Source organism: Lactuca virosa, chromosome 6, assembly GCF_052849685.1.
Source record: "Lactuca virosa cultivar CGN04683 chromosome 6, Lactuca_virosa_CGN04683_v6, whole genome shotgun sequence".
In the NCBI taxonomy this organism is placed as follows: domain Eukaryota; kingdom Viridiplantae; phylum Streptophyta; class Magnoliopsida; order Asterales; family Asteraceae; genus Lactuca; species Lactuca virosa.
The window spans coordinates 23,265,643-23,279,848 of record NC_136431.1 but is presented as its reverse complement, the minus strand read 5'-3'; the positions used below and the strand labels follow the sequence as shown (position 1 = coordinate 23,279,848).

The window sequence follows — 14,206 nt, the reverse complement described above, 5'->3', positions numbered from 1 at the left end:
TTGATTATTAATTAGGGTTGTCTTTAGGTTTTGATTAGTGTGAGGAGCCATGATAGCAACAGCTTGAGTGTGTGATTCAGTTATCTTCAGTTAGAGGTGAGTATTCTCATTGTGATTGTGTGTCGAAGGCACCAATGCATGCCCACCAAATTGCTTATGTAGAATGTTATCTGTTATGTGGCTCTTAGATGTTTATATGATTGAGTTGAAAGAGACCCGAGGGCTAGGCACATTATTGTATTATTGGGTTGAAATAAACCCTAAGGTTGGGCCCCATGGCTGGGCCCATGAGTGTACGATGCGTTGAAAGAAACCCTAGGGTTGGGCCCCAGGGTTGGGCCCATGATTGTATATTGGGTTGGAATATACCCCAGGGCTAGGCCCAGTTGTATGTTTGGTATGTGGTACTTTGGGGAACTCACTAAGCCTTACGCTTACAGTATATGTTTATGGTTTCAGTACTTCCGGTACGAAAAGGAAGGGCCCGACGTGATGACACAACATCCCCCTCATAATTTTGCACTTGTTTTCATCCGTACTTTGATGTTTTGTTGACCAATTGTTTTGTGGTTGATCTTACGATACCTTATGTATGAAACTATTGGTTTTTAAAATGAAAAATTTTATCATTGTTTTTGGGTTGTTACATCGTGACACATGATTTTCCCCAAAAACCATGCTTTGGACTCCTTAATGCCCTAAACTGATCCATTCCGGAAAATGGGTGTTACACTTTAACAGCTAAATGTAAAAATTAGTAATATTCTCTCGTATTGGTAGCAATAATGTTATATAGGAGGAACCAGAGCAGTTATCATCCATGTAAAAATTAGTAACAACTAAATATAAAAACTAGTAACATTCACTTGTACATACCAGTTGAATAAATAGTGTGCTAAGGTAATCCATAAACAACATATATTACAACTGACAAAAACGATTACACCATATGATCAAAACTTGAACATGTCAATTCCTTATATGTATAATATAATCACGAATTCATGATCCATTGCATTATAAACACCAGATAGTAGCATCATTTATAAAACACACACACACACACACACTCTCTCTCTCTCTCTCTCTCCCTAGGAAAAATCATATTACAAATTCATACCAAATAGCCTAAAAAGACCTATTTGTCTTTATCTGAGAAATCTCAACTTGAACTACAAAACTGGAAAGGCACCAACAATGAAAAAAAAGTCCATAACCTCTTATTCAATAATGAGAGTCGATCAATGAAGACAAAAGAGAAATGTTGCAACAACTTGTCGTCATACTTTACAATACCAAACAATGTATATTACAAATCTATCTAACTAATTCAATAAGTAGAGATAAACAACATCTAACTGTGTTGAAAAAGGTAATAGAGGTTCTTGATGCAAACAACAAAGATATATAATAAGTTAGTGTTCATTAAGAGGATCAAATATATTTAACAATAACTTTGTCTTCTAAAAATATATTTATGTATGTAGTTTGAAATTAATATGCAAATATTTTCATTATTTGAAAATCAATATATATTTTTTCGATATATGTATCAACACAATTTTTGTTGCCTATTTTATTAAATGTCAAAGAACCTAATATCATAAAATATTATTTAAAAAATACAAATATGTAACATGAATAAAAAATGGTTATATTCTACAAATAGCAATTAATGACAAATAAAATAAACAAAATTACATAAATGGTCCCCGTGGTTTATTAAATATCACAGCTTTAGTCTCTACTAATTTCTTTTGATACGAATGGTCTTTGTGGTTTCTAAAACTTACAAGGTTGGTCCTAAACCATATGAAATGAAATTTTTACCCTTTTTAATTTCCTTTATATTTTTCTTATATAATTTCTAATTAGTTTTAATTAAAAAAAATGAAGTAAGATTGGGCCTACCAAACCCACTTCTCTTTTAACCTTTACCCCATTCCTGTTTTTCTCTCTTTTCACTATCTCTTTTCTTTCTTTCTGGATCGAAGAACAAGCATACACGGACCCCCGATGCTTGATATTTCCACTTCCCTATCTCTTATAGAAAATCTAATTTCAGTTTTGATTTTAACAGCAAGGTGATGGTGTTGGCCTCTGGAAAATACGAACGACAACTGCCAACTACCACTTGGGAATTCCCAACCCTTTCCGATGAGCGATGAATCAAGTGACGACGATTGGGTTTAACTGGTCTTCATCCATTGTAGGAGAGGTTTCATCAATGACATAGGTGGCGTTGGTTTGTGAAATTGTAGGTTGGTTAACAACAGTTAGAGAAGAAAGGAGATGAGGGAGGTGGAGGGTCGATGAACTGAAATCTGAGAACAAAAGGGGCAATGAGTTTTATGTAGGAGAACAAGCTTCATGTCAGAATAGTAACAAGATTGCATTCCAACTTGCTAATTTACCATTGAATGTTGATGGATTTAGATCAAACCTGCAACAACATTTTTTCCTGGAGCAAATCAAGCTTTCTTATGGAGCCCCCATGGCAACGATTCCACCCAACAAGCATATCAAGAATGTTGTCATGGGTCTTTTCTGATCAACTGATGAACGATAATCTTATTTCAAATGGAATGATGGGGGAATGGCCGGAGGACTTTTTTGTTTCTGTAGGATATTTGGAAGTTTCATATGATAGAATTGGAAAGAGAGATGATGTAGGTTGATGTGGTGTAATAGGAAATAGAGAGATGAAAGTGAGGATGGATTGTCAACAAATGCTAAAAGGCAGCGATTATTGACGGTTTAGACATGTTATATTCAAATGGGGTTACCGGCAAGAATGGCAGTTGGTGGATAAGAATGAAAGAAAGAAACGTGAGGAAAGAGATGCAGGATTAGGGTAATTGTTTATTTTTCTTTATAAATAAATTTTGTTTAAAGAAAAGATAAAAATAAATTAAAAATGGAAAAGGGTCATTTCATGTGGCTTAAGGACTAACCACGTAAGATTTAGAAACCATAAGGACCAATCACGCAAGTTTTAGAAACCATAAGGACCATGTTCATCAAAAAATTAACAGGAGGCCAAAATTGTAACATATTGTAAATCGCAGGGACCAGTTATGTAATTTTGTCAATAAAATATATTGTTCATGTTAATAACTATATATAAATAGATGCTACTAAAAATAAATATATACATGTTAAGAAAAAAATAATATAAAGTTAGGATTTTTTCCCCAAAATTGGACACAAGGACGATGCTACAGTGTCCAGATGGACTGTCACAATGGAGGGTCAAACTCAAAGGTGACGTTAAATAGATAATCGGTATATCCATCGCCAACAAAAAAACAAGAACAAAGATCATTTCAAACAATCAAAAAAGTTGATCACTCTGTGAATCAAATCAATTGATCCGTCGACTTTCGCCACTGCAACGAGATTTCTCCGATTTTGTTCTAATTTAATCGCCGACTCACTGGTTAGTGTTCCTTCTTCTACACTAATGCTACTTATTATGTTTTTATTTCGAGAAAACCAGCTGAAATTCGCAAGAATTTTAGTTGTTGTTTTACTGGGGTTTTAAATGTGCGATTTGATGCGAATCGATTCATTTGTGGATCCGATTGCTGAGTTTGTAGGTATAATAACGTTTTCATAAGTTTATGCAAGTGCCGTGTTGAGTTCTATTACTTCGTTACTATCGATAGACAACGAATGGTCAACTTTGTGATGCTAGATGTGGTGTATTAATCGATTTAATGATGCGATTCTTGGCCAATTTCGATCACTGCACATTTTTAAGAGATATTTAGTTTTCTTGAACAATTGTAAAGCACCGAGTCTATTTCGTGGTTTCGCCTAATTGGACTACACTGAACAATTTTCTATAGATGTTGAATTTGTTCGTTTCTTAGCGCATAATTTTGATTCCTTTTGTTCATTAATTAAGAGAACTGATTCATTTGTAACATAATCTTCATTAGATTTCGCATCTTTTCAGGTGCTCCTTTGAGTTTGATACTTCATTTTGAGTGGGTGACTGCAAAAGTCACAGGTGAGCAGTTCTTATGAGTATGATTGTGTGATTGGTTTCACAAGTGTGTGTTTGATATCTCGCCATCCCATGTTTTCTCTACTCTGTGATTTGCTGGAGCATCTAGATGGGTGTTCCTGTTCCCACACCAGGGCTACATCGTAAAATTCAAACAAGCAAAGTGCCACTACTAATGGAGAGAACAGAAAGCAATACCGAATGTGAGCATGTGATTAATATAACAACAAATAGCAATGAAGCTTCATCATCTAGCTCAACTCTCAATGGGTCAAACTTAAGACAGAATGAAGATCTCCCTTCAACAAATCCACAATCTCCAGTCTTGCAACATTCTTTATCTACTACAAATGCAAGGAATACATCATTTGCTAGGAGGGGGAATGGGAATGGAAGGCGTAGGAGTCCATTGAATTCCGGTTACTGGATATCAGTGGAATTAGTGATTACAGTGAGCCAAATTATAGCAGCCATTGTTGTTCTATCTTTGTCAAGGGATGAACACCCTCATGCTCCATTGTTCACATGGGTTATTGGTTATGCTTCTGGATGTGTTGTAACACTTCCTCTTCTCTTTTGGCGTTTTCATAACCGAAATGCTTCAACTCAAGAAGTATCACAGGCTCGCCAAAATGCGACACCTGGCAATCTGTCTGCCATTGCAAGTTCTTTCACTTCATCTTCAAATGGAAGGATTTTGGAAGGGGACAATCGGAACACTGCTGTGACATCTACAAGAAGACTCACAATGGGAGCATTGAGTTCAAGGTACGCAACTTTCTTTCTTTCTTTCCATCTTTTTATGCTTTATTTTGTGATTTTATGATACACCAAAACCCTAAATGGGACTTGTTTGCAGAGTGAAAGTGCTTGTTGAATATTTCAAAATGGGATTGGATTGCTTCTTTGCAGTCTGGTTTGTGGTTGGAAATGTGTGGATCTTTGGAGGCCATTCTTCCTCTTCTGAAGCTCCCAACTTGTACAGGTGCCAATTAATCAGTTAAATATATATATATATATATATATATATATATATATATATTTAATTTTGCCAAATCAATGAAACTACATTGCTGACTGTTGGTTGTTATATGATATAACAAACAGGTTGTGTATAGTGTTTCTTACCTTTAGTTGTATCGGGTATGCAATGCCATTCATCTTGTGCACCACAATCTGCTGTTGTCTCCCTTGTATAATATCTGTGTTGGGATTCAGAGAAGATCTTGCACAAAATAGAGGAGCCACTACAGAGTCCATTAATTCTCTTCCCACTTACAAATTCAAGAAAAATAAAAATGATAAAGAGAACAACTCTAGTAGCACCTCTGAAGGTGGGATTGTGGCTGCTGGAACTGAAAAGGAACGTGCCATATCAGGAGAAGATGCGGTTAGTCACTTAATTAATTCTTCTCCGTACATAAGTTTACAAGGGCATTTATGTCTTTTGCACTCACAAAAAGTTGCAATCTTTCTCCCATTGATATCGGTCTTAATCAAACCCTAAACCTTATTGCATGCCAAACGCAATATAATGTGGCTAAATCTGAATAAATGACCAATTTACCCTTCTGTTTAGAAATAATATTTAATAAAACGTGATTTCCATTTTTAAATAAATCACAGTTTATTTTCTATAAACAGTAATACACATGTAATATTATTTAACCACAATATGATTAATTTAAATCTTTTTTGTCATAATTATTCATAAGAATACACATAAATTTAATGTTCATTGAATTGAAAAAAAAATCCAGGAATTTGTTGTTGCACCGGTTAACTCATATATGCTTTTGCAATATTCTAATATTATTATGATTAAAAAGTTATAATATTGTATACTTTTTGTGATACATGTAAAAGATATTTATAAACTTTCAAGTGAGTACAAAGGTTTTAACTTGTAAGCAAGTAGAAATAATAATTTTTATACGCCTATAAATGTATTAAGAAGTTCATAATTATATCTATGTAGAAATAATTAAAAAAAAAAAACACGTGAGATAATAGGTAAAGGGTTAGCATCTTAATCTAAGTCAGGTTTTTTTGGCTTAATGAGTTAAGTCATTCTGTTCAGATTAAGCCCATTAAGTGAGAAAGCAAGAAACCTAACAAAGTATATAATAGTATATATTAACTTACTCAACAGGTGTGTTGCATATGTTTGGCTAAGTATGCAAATGATGATGAATTGAGGGAGTTGCCTTGTTGTCATTTCTTCCACGTGGAGTGTGTTGACAAATGGTTGAAGATTAATGCCACGTGTCCACTTTGCAAGAGTGAAGTCGGTGAGACCATTTTGAGTTCGTTAACAGAAGCAACTGCTAGTTTGAGAAGAAGCACTGTGTATTAGATTTTAAAAAGTTTTTTGTATATGTTAATATGGAAGTCTGTGTTGTTTGATAAGTGAATAGATGTATTACCACAAGCCTATATCTATCCTCTCCTTAATCCTTATTTTGTGGTGTTTTTCTTTTTTATTTTGGTAGAAACTACAGTATATATTATATCATATGGTTTTCAGCCAAGAAATTTGTTCATCTTTTTCGGCTTCTGAAATACTAGTTTACTTGTTTTAGTTAATACACCAAATCCTTTATTTTTCATAGATCCATGCCTTATAACATATTAAAATGTAATTTAGGTAGCCATTTAATATAAATACTTATTTTCGGTATGTATTAAAATGTATTTTAGGTACTATTTAATAATATAAATTAGGCCAAAAAAAAAAAAAAAAAAAACAGATTGCTCACTTTTTCATCTTCATTTTCGGTTTTGATATGAAACCATATCCCCTTCTGGGATCGGCTCCGGCCACCATACACAGCCCCAAATCGACACCAGAGGTACTACTCCCTCTTCTCTTCTCTTCTCCATTTATTTCTTTTTTACTTACTCAACAACAGAAGGTTGTAAAAAAAATTATAACCTAGTTTTCACTTTTTAATTTTTATTTTATAAACCCTAAAACTCTAATTATACGATGTTATTCATCTGAATTTGTAAACCTTAAAATTCTGATATGATGTTGTAGGGAAAAAAAAAGAAAAGAAAAATAACCTAGTTTTTTAGGTAGTCAATTGTTTCAATATGTGATTTTGTAATTTGTAGTATGTTACTGTAATTTAATTGTGTTGTGAATTGTGGGTAGGTTATGTGATTTTTATAGTTCATTGTTTATGCACTTTTGTAAAACTAATTTATTGATTTTTTATTTTTGTGCATACTAGATTCGACTTAATGTTTGTTACTTCACAAAATCGTCCGTCTTTCATATTTCACAAAATGTTCTACGTGTTTCAAAAAAACTGCAGAAATGGTCCCTATGGTTCATAAAGCTACATAAACGGTCTCTGTGTTAATAAAATTAAAGAAATGGTCCTGCCTAATAGCAAAATTACAGAAATGGTCCTTTTGTCACAGTTACAGAAATAGTCCATTCCTAAAAGTGAAAGAACATAATGGTTTCTACCTAAAAGCAAATTTGCAGAAATTGTCCATGTGTTTCACAGAAATTATATAAATGGTCCCCATGTAAGAGAACATTACAAAAACAGTGTTGATAATATATGATTAATAAGCCCGATGCAACCCTTGGGCTATCCCACTAGTTTTTATTAAATTTTGGGTTTGGATTACTTTTGTGTATAATTTATTTGGAAATCAATAAAGAGATTTACAGCAAGAATAAACATACACTTGAATTTTGTGTGCTTTAGCTTTGTATTAAGGGAGGTTCTGGGCATCTATATGTAAGTTTTTTTTTATATTTTCAAACCCTGGTGTAGTTTTTTTTGTAAAAAAAATTAACAATATATTTTTTTGGAAAAGATGCAAGCCTCATGAAAACTTAACAGTATGAGGAACTTGAGATCAGTACGTTCTGCTTCTAGACCACTGATATACAGCGTGCTCACATGATATCCTTGACTCCTTACGTACTTGATCATAGCCTCAATCTGGTGATACAATCCATTTCTATAGTCAGATCAAGCAAACCAAAATCAGTTACTTTACTGGATTTTTGGCTGTCAATACTCTGAATTGTCAAATAATGTGACATGTAGCAATTTTTGTTTTTACTAGAAGTATTATACACTAGTTAGTAGCTCCAAGAAAATCTGGTAAAAGGTAATAACATATTTGTTAGGATTTTAGAATGTAAAAATTTTGCTTATGCCTACGTACGTACATCACATTGTTGATCCAAAATAAAAACACATGAAGTTTGTTATGGATTAGTCTCGTTTTCAACAAAAATAAGTACACACAAAATTCATGCATGTACCCTTGTGCATATATAGTACGTTGTTTCTTCATCATGTGTTTTGGAACAGCAGAAGTCGATGGAGATAGCAATGAAAGAATCTGAAGATGAAGAGAGAAAGAAGGTTGACTGGTTTTACTTGCTTCCAGATGACATCCATTTAGAAATCCTCAAAAGGGTTCCTGATGCTTTCCTTCGTTATAAGGTTAAGTATGTCTGTAGACTATGGTTCGATATAATCTCCAACAGGATCTTGCAAGACCATGCTTCTTTTATCCTCCAGAATCTGCAAAACATACCTCCCTATCGACTTGTGGATATAAGAGAAGAACAACACGGGATACAAGTGAAAGAACAATATCTTGAAATAGATTCACTGTTGGTCAAGGATTGACCTGGTAATTAGGAAAAATAAAAATGTGGGCAGTCATGACCGTTAGAAAATGAACTGACCCTAGTATTTCTCTTTTCTGTTAAATCTAGTAGTATAAATAGAGTAGTTCAGTGATCACAATTCATCAGTCGAAATTTCATTTGTAAAGCAACTCAATCATTAGGTTGCTAGTAAGTTTCATTCAATAAGAAAATTATTCGGCTGCCAATTCCAGTTTTACCCCTGTTACCCCTGTTCTTGCTTACTGTTATATTGCTTGATCTCCAACATTTGGTATCAGAGCAAAACAGATCCTGATCAATTGTATGCCCAAGTATCCTCGATTCAACAAGATGACAGCCCCATCATCATCCAATCAGCCCAAAGATAATCCTTTTACTCTTCAATGTCCAATGCTAACCTCACTAAATTACAACACCTGGTCAATTAAGATGGAAGCCATCATGGATGCCCATGGGTTATGGGATGCCATTGAGCCACCAACCGGAGTGGTCGTGGATGAGAAGAAGAGCAAGCAGGCTCGAGCTTTCATCTTCCAATCTATACCAGAGGAGATTCTTGCACAGGCTGCCAAGAAGAAGACAGCCAAGGAAGTTTGGGACTCTCTAAAGTCACGGTATGTGGGTGCAGAGAGGGTCAAAAAGGCAAGGCTAAGGGTACTCAAGAGTGAGTTTGAAGCACTTCAAATGAAGGAGTCTGAAACCATAGATGATTATGCAGGAAAGATATCAGCCATGATTTCAAAGTTTGGGAGTGCAGGGGCAATATTGGAAGATGAAGAATTGGTGAGAAAACTGTTCGACACAGTTCCGGAGAGGTTTATAAACCTGGTGGCATCAATTGAACAAAGCTGTGATATGGAATCGATGCCATTTGAAGAAGCAATTGGGCATTTGAAGGCTTATGAGGACAGGCTCAGGCTCCGGCTCCGGAAGGCAAGCACACAGGGAGATAATGCCCTGCTGCTTGCCAAGGCAGAAGGCTCGTCAATCCACCGGAGTCCAAGCAAGCAAAATTCAACAGGTGGTCGAGGAAGGGGCGGAAATAATAATCGGGGCGGAAGAGGCAGCACACGAGGGCGAGGCTCGTCTCGTGGCAGAGGTGGGCGCTGGGGTGGTGACTCACGACAGGAGGCGAACAACACAAACAAAAAGCCACGAGACAAGAGCAACATCAGATGCTATGAATGCCAAGAGCTTGGTCATTATGCATCGGAGTGCAAGGGAAAGAAGCAGCAGGACCAAGAAGTAAACTTGGCTGCTGATGAAGAAGAACCAACCCTATTGCTAGCTGTTTGTGGTGAAGAGAATAGCGAAGTAGTCCTATTGAATGAAGAAAAAGTCTACCCAAACCAATTCAAAGAAAACAATGAAGAGAACATATGGTATCTAGACAATGGAGCTAGTAACCATATGACTGGATGCAAGGCCTTGTTTGCTGAGCTTGACGAGAAAGTAACGGGGCAGGTTCGATTCGGTGACGGGGCCAGGGTTCCGATCAAAGGAAAAGGTGCTCTCCTATTTGATTGCAAAAATGGTGATCAATTTGTCATCCCAGATGTGTATTATATTCCTGCCCTGCACAGTAATATAATAAGTCTGGGACAAATGACCGAAGAGGGGTATGATATAGGGATGAAGAAGGAGTTCCTAAGAATGTATGATGAAGCAGGAAGCTTGGTTATGAAGGTGCAGAGATCCAAGAACAGACTTTATAAAATTAAGCCTACACCTGGGAAGCCTGTGTGCTTAGCCATGAGTATAGACGATGACTCATGGTTATGGCACGCACGCATGGGACACACTAACTTCAGAACACTCGAGGAGATGACACGTAAGAATATGGTATTAGGCATGCCCCAGGTGACTCATCCATCACAGGTGTGTGAAGGATGTATGCTGGCCAAGCAACCAAGACAAGCTTTTCCAAAGGAAGCCACGTGGAGAGCTAAAGAGCCACTACAGCTAGTGCACGCAGACTTATGCGGACCCATCACCCCAGCAACTAAAGGAGGGAATCAATATTTCCTCTTAATCGTGGATGACTACTCACGGTATATGTGGGTATACCTTATCAAAACAAAAGATGAAGCGTTGAGCATGTTTCAGAAGTTCAAATTGCAAGTTGAGAAAGAAAGCAGCCACAAAGTCAAGATGATAAGAACTGACCGTGGAGGTGAGTTCAATTCGAATCAATTCCAGTTCCTTTGTGAGCAGGCGGGAATCAAGCGACAATTGACAACACCACACACCCCACAGCAAAATGGGGTTGTGGAACGTCGAAATAGGACGATCTTGGAGATGACTAGGGCACTACTCAAGGCTATGGGGATACCGGATCAATTTTGGGGAGAGGCCGTGAGACATTCAGTGTATTTGTTGAACAGAACAAGCACAAAAGCGCTCAAAGACGTAACCCCATACGAATCACTGAAAGCTTCTAAACCCTCGATCGCACACTTGAAGATCTTCGGTTGCGTGGGATTTGTGAAGAAATTGCGAGGCCTGAGCAAACTAACTGATCGAAGCGAGCCAATGGTGTACCTGGGAACAGAAGAAGGAACAAAAGGGTACCGTATGTTTAACCCCAGCAGTCGACGGATAGTGATAACTCGAGACGTGATCTTTGACGAAGGAAGGCCTTGGGCTTGGAATAATGAAACGGGAGCCACTTTCAACGCCTTACTGGACCAATGTTATTGTCCATGAAGGAGCCCAATCCCAGCCGGCCCAAGATCCTGATCAGTCAATTAACACTAACGAAGACCCTGTGACGCCGTTAAACGATCTCTACGGAAACATTGGACTGGATGACTCACGACTTGAAGACTCGACACAGTCGTATGTACCTGGTACCAACTCGACACCTCCCAGTCGAGTATCGACGATCCAATCAAGAAGCGGGTCTGTAGCTTCATATGACGACACACCAACAAGGGGCTTTCGCTCAATCAACGACTTATATGAAAATACGACAAGACTGGAGGAGGAGCAGATACGGGATCTGTATGAAAGTAATCAAGAATTAATGTTGGTTGATGATGAACCCACAACCTACGAAGAAGCATCAAGTGAAGAAGGGTGGAAACGAGCCATGGAAACGGTAGTGAAGTCAATTGAGAAAAACAATACCTGGACTTTAACTAGGCTACCCCCAAATCGCAAGGCGATAGGGGTAAAGTGGGTATTTAAGGCAAAAAAGAATGCAGCCGGGGAAGTAATCAAGCACAAGGCTCGTTTGGTCGCCAAGGGTTACGTTCAACAAAGGGGTGTCGACTTTGACGACGCATTTGCACCGGTGGCCAGGCTGGGGACGATAAGACTGATCCTCTCGGTAGCGACGAAGGAAAATTGGCTTGTACATCACCTGGATGTCAAGTCAGCATTCCTACACGGTGATCTTAAGGAGGAAGTCTACGTAAGTCAACCCATTGGATTCATAGTCAAAGGCAAGGAAGACTGGGTATATCGCCTTCACAAGGCCCTGTATGGGTTGCGACAGGCACCAAGGGCATGGAATACAAAACTTGACCAGTCACTCAAGTCACTCGGATAGTTGGAGTATATGTAGATGCGTTCAAGAACAGGCTGTCTACAAGGTACACAAACCCAACTTGACTCTCATAGTTGGAGTATATGTAGATGATCTCATAGTCACTGGGTCAAGTGAGAAGGGAATCCAAGTATTCAAAGATAGAATGAAATGTTTGTTTGATATGAGTGATCTGGGATTGTTATCATATTACCTGGGAATTGAAGTAGTACAGGGTAAGGATGGTACAATGCTCACACAGAAGGGGTACGCTGAAAGGATCTTAAAGACTTCAGGTATGGAAGGCTGCAATAGTTCCCAGTACCCAATGGAGCCAAAACTCCAGTTAACCAAAGATGAAGATGGTGAACCAGTAAATGCAACAATGTACAGAAGGCTTGTTGGGAGTTTGAGATACCTGGTCCACACAAGACCAGACCTCAATTACAGTGTTGGAGTGGTGAGCAAGTTTATGCAAATTCCCAAACAAAGTCACTATGCTGCTATAAAACATATCTTGAGATATGTGAAGGGAACAACCCAGTATGGGCTAAAGTATCACAGGGGAGGCGATGGAAGACTTGTGGGATACAGTGACAGTAGTTACAACAGTGATTGTGAAGATAGAAGGGGAACCACTGGAGTAGCTTTCTACTACTCAGGAAATCTCATAACATGGGCATCGCAGAAACAGAAAACAGTGGCACTTAGCTCATGTGAAGCCGAGTATATGGCTGCAACTGCAGCAGCATGTCAAGGACTGTGGTTAAGAAATTTGTTCAGTGAGCTGATGGGAAAGAAAGCACAGAAGGTGAAGCTGCTAATCGACAACCAATCCACCATTGCACTCATAAGAAATCCGGTGTCTCACGGTAGAAGCAAGCACATAGACACAAAGTTCCACTTTATTCGTATGTGTGTTGAAAGGGAACAGATTCAAGTGGAACATGTGAGTGGAGATCAACAGAAGGCTGATGTTCTAACAAAGGCAATGCCAAGGATAAAGTTTGCTGAGATGAGAGCACTAATTGGCATAGAAGATCTGAAGAAGAAAGGTCAACCTTGAGGGGGAGAAATGTTGGTCAAGGATTGACCTGGTAATTAGGAAAAATAAAAATGTGGGCAGTCATGACCGTTAGAAAATGAACTGACCCTAGTATTTCTCTTTTCTGTTAAATCTAGTAGTATAAATAGAGTAGTTCAGTGATCACAATTCATCAGTCGAAATTTCATTTGTAAAGCAACTCAATCATTAGGTTGCTAGAAAGTTTCATTCAATAAGAAAATTATTCGGCTGCCAATTCCAGTTTTACCCCTGTTACCCTTGTTCTTGCTTACTGTTATATTGCTTGATCTCCAACATTCACCAGGCGGGATACGTCATTGGTGTAACGAGTTTCTTCTGATATCAATTCCCTTGTCAAAAGTGTATTTGTATGTTTTAAATCTAACCACCAATGAAGGATCATATCTTCCCAATTCGGAAATATCTTGTGCAGGCCACTATGGTTTTAATCCAATCAGCAAGGAAGGATCACATCTTCCCCGGCGTCCAACATCTTCTGCAGTCTATGGTAACACATGTGGAATAGCACTTTCTTTCAACAGGTTTGAGGGAATATTCAAGGTTGTTCACGTGGTAATGGGCCCACCAGTCGAATGTGAAATTCTTGTCTTGGGAAGAGATATAGGTATTGTCTCAAAGTGGAAAAAGATCCAAGTGCCTTATATGGATTTAGGGGAGCATATTTGGGGTGACACAGTTTCAGTTGAAGGCAGGTATATGCATTGGAGAATCCAAGGTACGAATGACCTGGTTTCTGTGGATATGGTAAAAGAGGAAGTTTTCCGAATCAACCTACCTGTATCTAGTGATTGTGGTAGAGATGTCTATTCTTTTTTCGAAATGGATGGTTTCCTCACTTTCTTCGATGGAGTTACTACTAAGAATAAAGCTGTGATATGGGTTCTTAAAGATTTTCATAGGGTGAAGTGG

At 37.7% G+C, this 14,206-nt stretch overlaps 1 protein-coding gene across 2 annotated transcripts; it reads left to right on the top strand.

Moving 5' to 3' along the window:
- Nucleotides 1-3,167: 3,167 nt before the first annotated feature.
- Nucleotides 3,168-6,472, top strand: LOC145119924 (C3H4 type zinc finger protein). 2 transcript variants are annotated; one of them, XM_079055691.1, is made up of 5 exons: nt 3,168-3,439; nt 3,962-4,780; nt 4,872-4,997; nt 5,120-5,402; nt 6,165-6,472. In XM_079055691.1, exons 2-5 carry the CDS (start codon nt 4,122-4,124, stop codon nt 6,366-6,368), a joined length of 1,272 nt encoding a protein of 423 aa, XP_078911817.1. In that variant the 5' UTR covers nt 3,168-3,439; nt 3,962-4,121; the 3' UTR covers nt 6,369-6,472. The 2 variants fall into 2 exon arrangements, with proteins under 2 accessions (XP_078911817.1, XP_078911818.1); XM_079055692.1 differs by having other exon boundaries at nt 3,945-4,780.
- The last annotated feature ends 7,734 nt before the right edge of the window (nt 6,473-14,206 follow it).